This window comes from Saimiri boliviensis, chromosome 2, assembly GCF_048565385.1.
Source record: "Saimiri boliviensis isolate mSaiBol1 chromosome 2, mSaiBol1.pri, whole genome shotgun sequence".
In the NCBI taxonomy this organism is placed as follows: domain Eukaryota; kingdom Metazoa; phylum Chordata; class Mammalia; order Primates; family Cebidae; genus Saimiri; species Saimiri boliviensis.
The window spans coordinates 29642337-29655929 of record NC_133450.1 but is presented as its reverse complement, the minus strand read 5'-3'; the positions used below and the strand labels follow the sequence as shown (position 1 = coordinate 29655929).

Here is a 13593-nt window from a genome sequence, read left to right as displayed (position 1 = left end):
AGCTACTTAGGAGCCTGAGGCAGAATTGCTTGAACCTGGGATGGGGGAGGTTGCAAGTGAGCCAAGATTGCTCCACTGCACTCCAGCCTGGGCGACAGAGCAAGACTGTCTCAAAAAATAACTAACTAAATAAATAAATGGGAGGATGGGCAAGGAACAGTTTTAAACAATGGTTGTACTCTGTTTTGCTGAAAAGAAATGTTTGTTACTGGTATCAAATTGGTCGTTTTTACAAAAGCTGTGACTAGGCCAGGTGTGGTGGCTTACACCTATAATCCCAGCACTTTGGGAGGCCGAGGCGGGCAGATCACCTATGGTCAGGAGTTTGAGACTAGCTTGGCCAACATGGCAAAACCTTGTCTCTACTAAAAATACAAAAATTTGCCAGGTATGGTGGTGCATGCCTGTAATCCCAGCTACTCAGGAGGCATTGACAGGAGAGTTTCTTGAACTCAGGAGGTGGAGGTTGCAGTGAGCTGAGATCACACCACTGCACTCCAGCCTGGGTGACAGCAAGGCTCCATCTGAAAAAGAAAGAAAAACAAACAAATATAAAAGCTCAAAATAAACAAAAAACCAAAAGCTGTGACTAATATACTAACTGGATAATTAGCCTCTAAATACCGAGGTGTTGACTTCTTAACTATTTGGCCACACTGTCATAATACAATGCAATCCCATTGTTAATTTTTTAATAACCCAAACGTAAACAAAATTAAAAAGTCCTACATCCCCTGCCCTCTGGCAGGATGCAGCTGGCACAGAAAAAAAAATTATTAACCTATAAAAGGGGAGACTTGTATAGAAAAAGACGTAATTTATTAATGAAGGTTAAAATGGCTGTATTCCTATGGCACTACAAAGAACTTCCCCTAGCCTATTTGTTCAACAAATGTTTGGGCAGCCTGCTCTGTGCCAGGTACTGCAGATATGTAAATAACAACTACAGTATGATGAGTGCTTCTTTACATGGCTTAAAGAGCTGTAGATGAGTCAACCCCTGCCTGCCTCTTTAACCTCATTTCTTCCCTTTCTTCTCATTTGCTAACTGTGCTTCAGCCCATTTCCACTGTTGGAATGTGCCATGTTTCTTCCTGCCTTAGGACATACGCACCTGCTGGCAGATGTAGCAGTAATAATAATAATTTTTTTTTTTTTTTTTGAGACAGAGTCTTGCTTTGTTGTCCAGGTTGGAGTGCAGTGGTGCAATCTCAGCTCACTACAACCTCTGTCTCCTGGGTTCGAAGGATCCTCCTGCCTCAGTCTCCCAAGTAGCTGGGATTACAGGCACCTGCCATCACACCTGGCTAACTGTTGTATTTTTAGTAGAGAGGAGGTTTTGCCATGTTGGCCAGGCTGGTCTCAAACCCCTGACCTCAGGTGATCTGCCCACCTCAGCCTCCCAAAGTGCTGGGATTATAGGCATGAGCCGCTGTGCCTGGCCCACAGCAGTCCTTACATTATGAAATATATAGGTACTACTGTTATTCTTTTTATACATAAATAAATTTAAGGGATAAATAAGGTATCCCGGCTAGGTGCAGTGGCTCATGCCTGTAATCCCAACACTTTGGGAGGCCAAGGCAGGTGGATCATATGAGGGCAGGAATTCAAGACCAGCCTGACCAACATGGTGAAACCCTATCTCCACTAAAAATACAAAAATTAGCCAGATGTGGTAGTGGGCCCCTGTAATCTCAGCTACTCAGGAGGCTGAGGCAGGAGAATTGCTTGAACTTGGGAGGTGGAGGTTGCAGTAAACTAAGATCGCACCACTGCACCCTAGCCCAGGCAACAGAGCGAGACTCTGTCTCAAAAAGAAAAGTAAATAAATAGAATAAATAAAAGAAGGTATCCTCCAAAGTCAGACAGCTAATAACTGGCTGAGCTGGGATTTGAACACAGGCAATTTGGTTCCAGATCTGCTTTAATGTTCCTCTTCAGTGCTATATTCATAGTGCCTAAAATAATGTCTGCTACAAAGAAGGTGTTCAATAAAATTTTTTGTAAGTGAATAACTATTACAGAAAAAATATGTACAATGGGAACACACTGGGGGCACACTACCCAGCACTGAAGAAGGGATGGTGGTGGTTGGAGGAGGTTTTCTGGAGGGGCCCATTTTTTAAAGTGAGACATGACAGATGATTAGGAGTTAGATGAAAGGGGAGAGATGGAGAAGAGGGTCACAAGCTGAGGAAATGGCATATACAAAGGCTTGGACTTCCCCATGCTCTTTCCTCAAAACTTTGTTACTTTGAGTTATTCAGGAAGAAGCAGCTTTGGCAAAATTTTGTTAACTTTCAAATCTTTTTTAGGTAACCTTCTGAGAAGCCCTGATTATGACCCCACAGATGCTGCTGGCCGGCCCTTCCTTGCAGAATCCTTGCTCTTGAATATCTTTAAGAAAATTTCTTAAAGGAAAAGACAAGAATTTTAACTCACAAGTTACCTGTTTGCCATAGAAATTGGTGTCTCCTCTGAAGGAGGATCGAGAGCCGGTGAATGAGAACATTGGCAAAGGCACTGGAATGGGAACATTCACTCCCACCTAAAAGAGAACAAAATCATATTGTATTCTAAGGACAAAGGAACTCTCCATTTAGAAGCACCAATTTCCAATACCCACCTTCTTCCCCATCCTCTACCTCATGAGCTTTCATTCCTGAGGAAGGAAATAGGGCACTGTGGGAGGTCATGGAGGCAATCATAAACCAATGACTCACCATTATTTACTGTTTCCTCTTAGGAAATAGAAAACGTATATAAGAATCTCTTAAAAATTCGGTTCACAAACCTGTCCGACATCCACCAGGTGGGCATATTTCCGAGCAGTGGCTCCATTGGTGGTGAAAATGGCAGTTCCATTTCCATATGGATTGTTATTTACAATCTGGATGGCTTCATCCAATGTTTCTGTCTCCAGAACCACAAGAACTGGACCAAAAATCTCCTCTTTGTAACAGGTCATATTTGGCTGCCAGGAAGGATGCATTGAGAAAAGAAGTCAGCTTTTTGGATTCTGAGTATTTTGTTTATTTGGTACTTTGACTTACTACACATTGTTTACATGGACAACTTTCATATTAGTAATCTCTTTTCATTTCAAATCACCTATTTTTTTAAAAAAGTCCTCTCTTAACTGTGTTCCATCTTCCAAGCTACCAATCATATAAACAACTTGGAATTCCTATCAACAATAACCACGCTTCCTTTAAGGCACTGTATTTTTAGTTCGTGACCCATCATTAGCTTCCTTTTTAATACCTGAACAACTTGTTTCATCCAATTGTTGTCAAAAAGTTACATGGAAATTTATTTTATATAAAACCAATATATATTATACCAGGAGAATTTTTCTCTTTATAGAAACCCCAAGCTGTTTTCTGTAACATAAATAATCCATTATTATTCACTCCTTCCTTTGCCTCCCAAATAAGTCTGTATATATTTTCATATCAGGTCACACTTAGACACTTAAAACATCATCACTGCAGCTAATGTTTGTTGCTGATAAACGGATTTTTCTGTGTGGTTCTGTGGCAAGAGATTTCATAATTTCTGCTACACTTAAATTCAATACTTGGTGATTCACTATTTTATATGAATTTCAAAAAAAAGCTTTATAACCTCAATTTTTAAGTCATATTAGCTGAGAGACTTTCAAAGTTTTGATAAATAAAAATTGACAAGTCGGGCCGGGCGCGGTGGCTCAAGCCTGTAATCCCAGCACTTTGGGAGGCTGAGGCGGGTAGATCACGAGGTCAAGAGATCGAGACCAGCCTGGTCAACATGGTGAAACCCCGTCTCTACTAAAAAATACTAAAAATTAGCTGGGAGTGGTGGCACGTGCCTGTAATCCCAGCTACTCAGGAGGCTGAGGCAGGAGAATTGCCTGAACCCAGGAGGCGGAGGTTGCGGTGAGCCGAGATCGCGCCATTGCACTCCAGCCTGGGTAACAAGAGTGAAACTCCGCCTCAAAAAAAAAAAAAAAAAAAAAAAATTGACAAGTCAATTATTTTCTCATTTTTAATAAATATTGGCTAGTTTGATATAGTGGTTGAGATACTGCAGTAGTCATAAGCTGGGCAGCAAGAGGGAGAGGGAAGAGAAAACTAACAAACCAGTATAAGATAAGATAGCATTTGGTAAACTATAGCCTGTGGGCCCAAATGTGGCTTGCTGCCTGTTTTTGTACAGCCCCCAAGTTAAAAATGGTTTCTGCATTTTTTTCTTTTTTCTTTTTTTTTTTTTTTGAGACGGAGTTTCGCTCTTGTTACCCAGGCTGGAGTGCAATGGTGCGATCTCGGCCCACCGCAACCTCCGCCTCGTGGGCTCAGGCAATTCTCCTGCCTCAACCTCCTGAGTAGCTGGGATTAAAGGCACGCGCCACCATGCCCAGCTAATTTTCTGTATTTTTAGTAGAGACGGGGTTTCACTATGTTGACCAGGATGGTCTTGATCTCTTGACCTCGTGATCCACCCGCCTCGGCCTCCCAAAGTGCTGGGATTACAGGCTTGAGCCACTGCGCCTGGCGGTTTCTGCATTTTTAAATGGTTGAAAAAATATTTAATCATATATAAAATGACATGAAATTCAAACTTCAGTGTCTATAAAGCTTTATTGGAACACAGCCACACAACGTTTATTGCTGATCTCACACTACAATGTCAGATTTTATTTGCAACAGACACTATATCCCTGCAAAGCTGAAAATACCTATCCATTTATGGAAAGTTGCAGACTGCTGGTATAGTAGAAAGAGTTTGGTTGGGAGTTAGAAGGGGAGACTCATTCAGATTCCATATAAAATAACTGATCAATCCTGGCAAGAGATGAGGTCTTAGTCATTAAGCATTTTCATTAATAAATTAGAGGGATGAGATTCTATAGCCTTTAAGGTGCCTTCAACTCTCATATTTGTGGAACCAAACTTGTTCACCTTGACATTCGAGATGATGGTTGGTCCAACGAAGTTGCCATTTTCATAGCCTTTCACTTTAATTTTTCGTCCATCAAGAAGGATGGAAGCTCCCTCCTTTGTTCCACTATCAATCAGATTACAGACTCTCTCTTTGGCCTGGGGAGTGATCAGAGGGCCAAGATCAGCTCCAGGCTGATCTCCTGTAAAACAACACAGAAGTATTTAAGGTCCTCATTAATATAAATTGTGTCTGCTGCCAGGGCTCATGCCTGTAATCCCAAAGCTTTAGGAGGCCAAGGGAGGAGGACTGCCTGAGCCCAGCAGTTCAGACCAGCCTGGACAACACAAAGTGAGACTTCATCTATACAAAAATAGAAAAATCAGCCAGGTGGTGGTGCACACCTGTGGTCCAAGCTGCTCAGGAGGCTGAGGCAGGAGGATCACTTGAGCTCAGGAGTTTGAGGCTGCCGTGAGCTAGGATGGCACCATTGCACTCCAGCTTGTGTAACAGAGAGCCTCTGCCTTAAAAAAGGAAAAAAAAAAAAAAAAAAACTGCTAATAAGATGAATCCAAATGACAACTACAGTATAAAGACAGGAAATGGCCAGAATAGACATGATTGTTCCCACTGGCCAAGGCCAGTGCTAGAACCCTAGAGTTTAGTGCCACATATGCAAAATCTAAACGAGCTAGGCAGGTGATTGATTACCTGCATTGACTCTCAGGTTTTTGGCACGCTCCACCAGCTCTGGCAGCCACTTCTTAGCTTCTCCCACAAGGATTGCTGTTGAAAGAGCCATGCAGCGCTGACCAGCAGCTCCAAATGCTGCCCCAACCAGCTGGTTCAGGGTATTTTCCTTATTGGCATCTGGCATGACTACCCCATGGTTCTTGGCTCCCTAAATAGAGAAAGCACATGAGTATTCTTTGGACAATACAATTAAGCTAAGAAATTAAGCAATGGACCAGGTGAGGTGGCTAACACCTGTAATCCCAGCACTTTAGGAAGCTGAGGTGGGAAGGATCACTTGAGGTCAAGAGTTCAAGACCAGGCTAGGCAACATGGTGAAAGCCCATCTCTACAAAAAAATCAGGCAGGCATGATGGTGTGTGCCTGTGGTCCCAGCTACTTGGGAGGCTGAGGTAGGGGGACCACTTGATCCTGGGAGTCGAAGGTTGCAGTGAGCCAAGATCGCACCACTGTACTCCAGACTGGGTGACAGAATGAGACCCTGTCTCAAGAAAAAAAAGGAAAATAATTTATTATCTGCTGGGTTTTTCAGTTATATGAAGAATAATGTTCAAAAAAAAAAAAAGCGGCTGGGGGTGGTGGGTCACACCTGTAATGCCAGCACTTTGGGAGGCTCAGGCAGGCAGATCACCTGAGGTTAGGAGCTCAAAACTAGCCTGGTCAACATGGAGAAACCCCGACAATACCAAAAAAAAAAAAAAAAAAAAAATTATAGTAATAATGCCAGTAACCAGTTGAAAAGCAAAACAGAAGGTAGACCTCTTAATACAGAATTTCAAGAAAGAGGCCAGGCACACTGGCTCACACCTATAATCCCAGCACTTTGGTAGGCAGAGGCAGGCAGATCATCTGAGGTAGGAGTTCGAGACCAGCTTGGCCAACATGGTAAAAACCCGTCTCTACTAAAAATACAAAACTTAGCCTGGTGTGGTGGTAGGCACCTGTAATCCCAGCTACTTGGGAGACTGAGGTATGAGAATTGTTTGAACCCGGGAGGCGGAGGTTGCAGTGAGCTGAGAGCACACCACTGCACTCTAGCCTGGGTGACAGAGCGAGACTGTCTCAAAAAAAAAAAAAAAAAAAAAAAAAAAAAAAAAAAGGTGATTGCCGGGCATGGTGGCTCAAGCCTGTAATCCCAGCACTTTGGGAGGCCGAGACAGGCGGATCACCTGAGGTCAGGAGTTCGAGACCAGCACGGCCAACATGGTGAAACCCTGTCTCTATTAAAAAAAAAAAAAAAAAAAAAAAATGTGATGACTTAGAATGAAACTCCTCAAAAAGTCCATTATTAAAGAGAAAACATTCAGGATGATATGGTAATTAAGAAACACTGAAGTGGGATGACTGGCCACTCTGCTTAAGGTCTATTCTTAGGTGATTTTAATATATAGAACAAATATTGGAGAAAAAAAGGAATAAGAAGTCACCATATTGGCTTGAACCCTCTTGCCATGTCTTGATCCTCTCTCGAAGATATACTCTCCTGCCTGGTTGGATCCCACAAAGCTGATTGCTTTAATGTCCGGATGATCACAAATAAAATTTACAGCTTTAAGAAGAAAATAAATGATCACTCAAAATGAGCAAATGGATTCTCAACATGGCAAATTTCCCCTTTCCCCACTGCTATGGATTTGAAGTTTTCCTGTGTTTGTTTTTCTATACTGGATTCTCATTGCGAAGTTCTTTTCTTCTTTCTTTTAAATTCTATTTAGCGAGGTGGGCAGGGTGGTGCATACCTGTAATCCCAGCACTTTGGGAAGCCAAGGCATGTGGATCACCTGAGGTCAGGAGTTCAAGACCATCCTGGCCAACATGGTGAAACTCCATCTCTACTAAAAATACAAAAAATTAGCCAGGCGTGATGGTGAGCGCCTGTAATCCCAACTACTTGGGAGGGTGAGGGAGGAGAGTTGCTTGAACCTGGGAGGTGGATGTTGCAGTGAGCCGAGATTGTGCCGTTGCACTCCACCCTGGGCAAGGAGAGCAAAACTCCAACTCAAAAAAAAAAATAAAAATATAAAATCTATTTAGCCTCTTTCCTTTCATCGTTTTTCTCATTTGCTATTCCAGAATTTCTGCTTTTAATCTAACTTTTTTGTGTGTGACAGGGTCTCACTGTTGTACCTAGGCTGGAGTGCAATGGTGCCATCTTAGCTCACTGCAACCTCTGTCTGCCTGGCTCAAGCCATCTTCCTACCTCATGGGATTACCTGCATGTACCACCATTCCTGGCTAATTTTTGTATTTTTTTACAGATAGAGGTGTTTTGCCACATAGCCCAGGCTGGTCTAGAACTGCTCGGCTCAAGCAATCCACCTGCCTTTGCCTCCCAAAGTGCTGGGATCACAGGTGTGTGCCACTGTGCCTGGCCTTAATCTAACTTTGAAGGCTGTAACTCCTATCTTCCTCCAAAGTAACAGCCTTTGAATACTGAATCCTTCCTTTTTGTCCTTTAAGAATAGTAATAGGCCATGCACAGTGGCTCACACCTGTAATCCCAGCACTTTGGGAGGCCGAGGCAGGTAGATCACCTGAGGTTAGGAGTTTGAGACCAACCTGACCAACATGGTAGAACGCTGTCTCTACTAAAAATTAGCTGGGCATAGTGGCACATGCCTGTAATCCCACCTATTCAGGAGGCTGAGTCAGGAGAATTGCTTGAACCTGGGAGGTGGAGGTTGCAGTGAGCCGAGATTGCACCACTGCACTCCAGGCTGGGTGACACAGCAAGACTCTTTCTCTGTCTCAAAAAACAAAACAAAACAAAACAGAACAAAACAATATTTCCTCAATGGCGGCTATGTACTAGGACACTCAAATACTATTGTGCCTTCATGTGAGAGGTAATATAGCATAATTTTTTTTAAAACAAAATCAGTCAGTCTTCCTGGATGGGTATACACATCCTGGCTTTGACATTTTCTAGCACTGTGACTTTGGGCTAATTACTTAATTTCACTATGTCTCATTTTTCTCTTCTGAAAATTAGAAAAATAATATCTAACTCAAAGTGTGATTATAAAGATTAAATAATATATAAAAAGCACTAGGAACAGTGCTTGACACACAGAAGCACTATTTAAGAGTTAGCTTGCCGGGCGCGGTGGCTCAAGCCTGTAATCCCAGCACTTTGGGAGGCCGAGGCGGGTGGATCACGAGGTTAAGAGATCGAGGCCATCCTGGTCAACAAGGTGAAACCCCGTCTCTACTAAAAAGACAAAAAATTAGCTGGGCATGGTGGCGCGTGCCTGTAATCCCAGCTACTCAGGAGGCTGAGGCAGAATTGCCTGAACCCAGGAGGCGGAGGTTGCGGTGAGCCGAGATCGCGCCATTGCACTCCAGCCTGGGTAACAAGAGTGAAACTCCGTCTCAAAAAAAAAAAAAAAAAAGAGTTAGCTATTATTACATGAATCAGAAGGCCTTTAGTATCTCTGAGATCTACAAATTATGAGTTAAATATCCTCATGAAAAAAATTTATTTTTAATCTCATCTGTATCTAGCCCTAATCCAGATTTCTAGTATCCCATTATGTACTGAAGGACCAGAAGCACTGCTATTCCTCAGTCATTTACCTCAGTGCATGAAGATGGCAAAATCAACAAATACGGAGGTTAAAATGAGTAAATCCTTTTCTCCTTACAAGTAGGTTCCTTATGCTAAAACATGCAATCATCACTCAACACCTTAATTTTTTAGTAGTCAGATTACATAGCCATATGTAGAAGGGCAGTTACCTTCATGTTGTCCATGGATGATATTTAATGTTCCATCAGGGGCACCAGAATCCTGGAGCAGCTTAGCAAGAAGCATAGTTGCTCCAGGGACTCGCTCGGATGGTTTCATTACGAAGGTATTTCCACACACCATCGCCATGGGAAACATCCAGAGGGGGATCATGGCGGGAAAATTGAATGGAGCAATGCCTGCACACACTCCCAGAGGCAGACGGTAGGAATAAAGGTCCATGTCTTTGGTGATGGATGGCATGGTCTCTCCCATCATGAGGGATGTCACACTACAGGCATGCTCAACCACCTCTGGAACACAGAAGTCAGGCCATCAGCTCTCCACACTGTGTACTAGTTAGCTTTGTCATATTCTCTTCAGCCCTGAGGACAGAGAGTGGCTCAGGCCAATGAAGGGATGCAGGGTACAGTGACTGGACCTTCCAAGTTAAGGGTTTGTGCAAAATGAGATTCTCTGAATGGGAAAATACAGCAATACATATATACCTACTGGAAGATCATTTGAGTAAAGAGTAAAGTAAATCAGTCTTAGGGATACTGAGTACTGCCATTTTTCACTAGTATTAAAAGACATCATGGGATGGCAAAATTTATATAAAGGAAGAAGCAACCTCCCATTCTGGGATCTTTGCCTCCCATCTTCCTTTGCTCCCTCCCAAAAGTCCCATAAGGGGCTCCCAGCTTACGAAGGCCTCGAAATACATCTCCTTCAGCATCAGCTAGGGTCTTCCCTTGTTCCAATGTGATTAACTTGGCAATTTCTTTCTAGAGAGAAAACATATAAATAGAAATTAATGAAAGAATGTTCCTTTTTTAAATTCTCAGATAGCCAAGGAAGAGTAAGACTGGAAGAGATGCAGTACAAGGGGGAGAGACATGATCAATGTCTCTGCATACTGCAGAGTAAGGGAGGGTCGCTGAAAAAGTCTCTGTGAGAGTGACAAACATGCCCTAGGCAACAGTTTGGAAAAGCATACCATTCAGATTTCATACCAAGTTTTCTTTAATAAGTTGTTGATAGCGGAGCAAGACCTGCTGACGGCTTAATATTGAAGTGTCTGCCCATGCAGGAAAAGCACGTTTGCAGGAAACAATGGCTGCATCCATTTCTGCCTTGGTGGCCTGAGGGACCCGACCAATTACCTCATTGGTGGCCTGATGAGAAAAATAAGCACATGATCTTTTGCCCCTGACTCACTTTCCTCACTGTACATCTATTCACAGAAGCGGCACTATGTGCTTATAACAGACACCCAGGCCCCTACTTGCCTATCATGTCCCTATAATTCTAAGCTCATTAAGTTGAAGTCCTAAAGCAGCTTTGCTTACTGGGTTGTGGATATCGATCCATTCGTCACTTTTGGATTCAACAAATTTCCCATCAATGAAGAGCTTTACAGTTGGCTGAAAAAAAAAAAAGATGAAACTTTATATTAGTCAATTGCTTTGTTTTTCCCTCTCCGTTTCACCAAAAGGAAAGAAAACAGGTTGATGATGGAATCTTCTGGTCTTCAGAAATGTTCCCACTAGGAAAGGGACAAAGAGACACATAATATCCTTGTCTATGTGTGTGTGTGTGTGTGTGTGTCTGTCTGTGTGTCTGTGTGTGTGTCTGTGTTTACTTATTTTTTTTGGAGACACAGTTTTGCTCTTGTCACCCAGGCTGGAGTGCAATGGCATGATTGCAGCTCACTGCAACCTCTGCTTCCCGGGTTCAAGCGATTCTCCTGCCTCAGCCTCTCGAGTAGTTGGGATTACAGGTGCCCGCCACAACACCTGGCTAGTTTTTGTATTTTTAGTAGAGATGGGGTTTCACCATGTTGGCCAGGCTGTTCTCAAACTCCTGACCTCAGGTGATCCACCCACCTTGGCTTCCCAAAGTGCTAGGATTACAGGCGTGAACCTCTGCACCTGACTCTTATTTATTTTTATTTTTTGAGATATGGTCTCACTCTGTCATCCACGTTGGAGTACAGTGGCATGATCATGACTCATTGCAGCCTCAACCCCCAGGGCTTAGGCGATTCTCCTACCTTAGCCTCCTGAGCAGCTGGGACTAGAGGCACATGCTACCATGCCCAGCTAATTTTTTGTATTTTTGGTAGAGACAGGGCTTGGCCATATTGCCCAGCTGGTCTCAAACTCCTGGGCTCAAGTGATCTATCCAGCTCAGCCTCTCAAAGTGCCAGGATTACATCATGAGTCATCATGCCCAGTGTATAGTACATATTAAGATATGGCAGAGCCTCTTGATACTGTGATCTCTCTCAGAATGGGAAATTCCTGAAATTCATACACTGGAACTTCATGACTAGAAACATAACATTGTGAAGCTTATACTGAAAAAGCAGCAACTGTGTTAACAAAGATTAGCTATTATGACTTTTTGGCCCAGCTGACTGTTACATTACTGTGAGCATATATTACCTTTATAATCAAAAGACTTTTGGCCAGGTGCAGTTGTTCACACCTGTAATCCCAGTACTTTGGGAGGCCGAGGCAGGTGGATCACCTGAGGTCAGGAGTTCGAGACCAGTCTGGCCAACATGTTGAAACCCTGTCTGTACTAAAAATACAAAAATTAGCTGGGTTTGGTGGTGTGTGCCTATAATCCCAGCTACTCGGGAGGCTGAGGCAGGAGAATTGCTTGAACCTGGCAGGCAGAGATTGCAGTGAGCTGAGATCATGCCACTGCACACCATCCTAGGCAATAGAGCAAGACTCAAAAAGAAAAAAAAAAATTTTTTTTTTAATGTTTCTATGTACTTTTTTCTGAGATATAGCTCACTTTCACTATTTTTTTTTTTTCTTTTTTAGATATGGTCTCACTTTGTCACCCAGGTTGGAGTACAGTGTGGTACAATCTTGGCTTACTGCAACCTCTGCCTCCCAGGCTCAAGCAATCCCCTCATCTCACCCTCCCACAAGGAGCTGGGACCATAGGTGTGCACCACCACACCTAGCTAATTTTTTGTAGAGATGGGGTTTCACCATGTCGCCCAGGCTGGTCTTGAACTCCTGAGCTCAGGCAATCCACCCGCCTCAGCCTCCCAAAGTGCTGGGATTACAGGTGTGAGCCACTGTGCCTGGCCTCTTTCACCAAATTTTTAAAGCAGTCTGTGAACCAAAAAATTGTGAAGATCTACTGTGGTATAGTGTGTGCATACTTCTATATGGAAAGAATTTTGAGCAATAGTTCTTATTTATTAGATTTTAGGTACTTGAAGTGGTTGACAGACAGATGATCTGTAAAAACTACTTTAAAGGTTGTTAAGAAGAAGACAACTATCTGGCAGGGTCAGTATAATCTCCAGGAGCCATGAAAATGTTTATATCTTTTGACACAGTAATCCTATTTCAGGAGGGAAATAATTCAGAAGGAGGAAAAAAACTATATAAATAAATGTTTGTTTTATAATATGGAAAACTGAAGCAATCTAAAGGTTATAAAGGGAAACTATTAATTCAGGCTATAACTATTTGATGGAATATTATTGCAGCCATTAAAATTATAAAGACTGTCTTGCAATATTGACAATGCTTACTATATAGATCTAATATTAGAAAAGAAAACCAAGACAGAAAGTTTCACATACACTCTCATGACAATTACATAAACAAGATGAATAGAGATACCCAAAAACTATACTGAATTTTATAGTCAACTCTTCCTTCTCAGAAGTCAACTTTTATGCCAAATAAACTCACCACTGAAGAAGAGAAGGGAGATGCTGAATACCAGGGGGATTTCACTTTGGAAGAAACCTGTAAGGCAAAAGAATGATTATTTTGGTAAATGAGAGCAGAAAGTTATTTAAAATTTAGCAAATAGCTGCTATATGCTGAATATCATACTAGTTACTGTAGGGGTATGGAAAAGAACTTGATGTTTACTCTCAAAGGCTATATAAAGAGAAGAGATGTGGCTGAGTGTCGTAGCTCATGCCTGTAATCCCAGCACTTTGGGAGGCCAAGGCAGGCAGATCATGAGGTCAAGAGATGGAGATCGGGCCGGGCACGGTGGCTCACGCCTGTAATCCCAACACTTTGGGAGGCCGAGGCGGGTGGATCACAAGGTCAAGAAATCGAGACCATCCTGGTCAACATGGTGAAACCCCGTCTCTACTAAAAATACAAAAAATTAGCTGGGCATGGTGGTGCGTGCCT

The 13593-nt window shown here is 42.7% G+C and overlaps 2 protein-coding genes across 7 annotated transcripts in view; one reads left to right on the top strand and one right to left on the bottom strand.

Moving 5' to 3' along the window:
* The window catches only part of BBOF1 (basal body orientation factor 1), a 53070-nt gene extending 49375 nt beyond the window's left edge, over positions 1 to 3695 (top strand). For all 6 annotated transcript variants that reach the window (XM_039468907.2, XM_074392991.1, XM_074392989.1 and 3 more), the window contains one exon: positions 2319 to 3695. In XM_039468907.2, coding sequence (XP_039324841.2) covers positions 2319 to 2330 — 12 coding nt within the window. In that variant the 3' untranslated portion in view covers positions 2331 to 3695. The remainder of the gene's footprint in view (positions 1 to 2318) is intronic.
* The window catches only part of ALDH6A1 (aldehyde dehydrogenase 6 family member A1), a 33630-nt gene that overhangs the window by 4163 nt on the left and 15874 nt on the right, over positions 1 to 13593 (bottom strand). Inside the window, exons 2-11 of the mRNA XM_039468906.2 lie at positions 13135 to 13191; positions 10756 to 10830; positions 10420 to 10581; positions 10113 to 10191; positions 9415 to 9717; positions 7104 to 7225; positions 5635 to 5824; positions 4944 to 5125; positions 2798 to 2977; positions 2453 to 2551 (exon numbers count right to left, since the gene is read on the bottom strand). Coding sequence (XP_039324840.1) covers positions 2453 to 2551; positions 2798 to 2977; positions 4944 to 5125; positions 5635 to 5824; positions 7104 to 7225; positions 9415 to 9717; positions 10113 to 10191; positions 10420 to 10581; positions 10756 to 10830; positions 13135 to 13191 — 1449 coding nt within the window. The remainder of the gene's footprint in view (positions 1 to 2452; positions 2552 to 2797; positions 2978 to 4943; positions 5126 to 5634; positions 5825 to 7103; positions 7226 to 9414; positions 9718 to 10112; positions 10192 to 10419; positions 10582 to 10755; positions 10831 to 13134; positions 13192 to 13593) is intronic.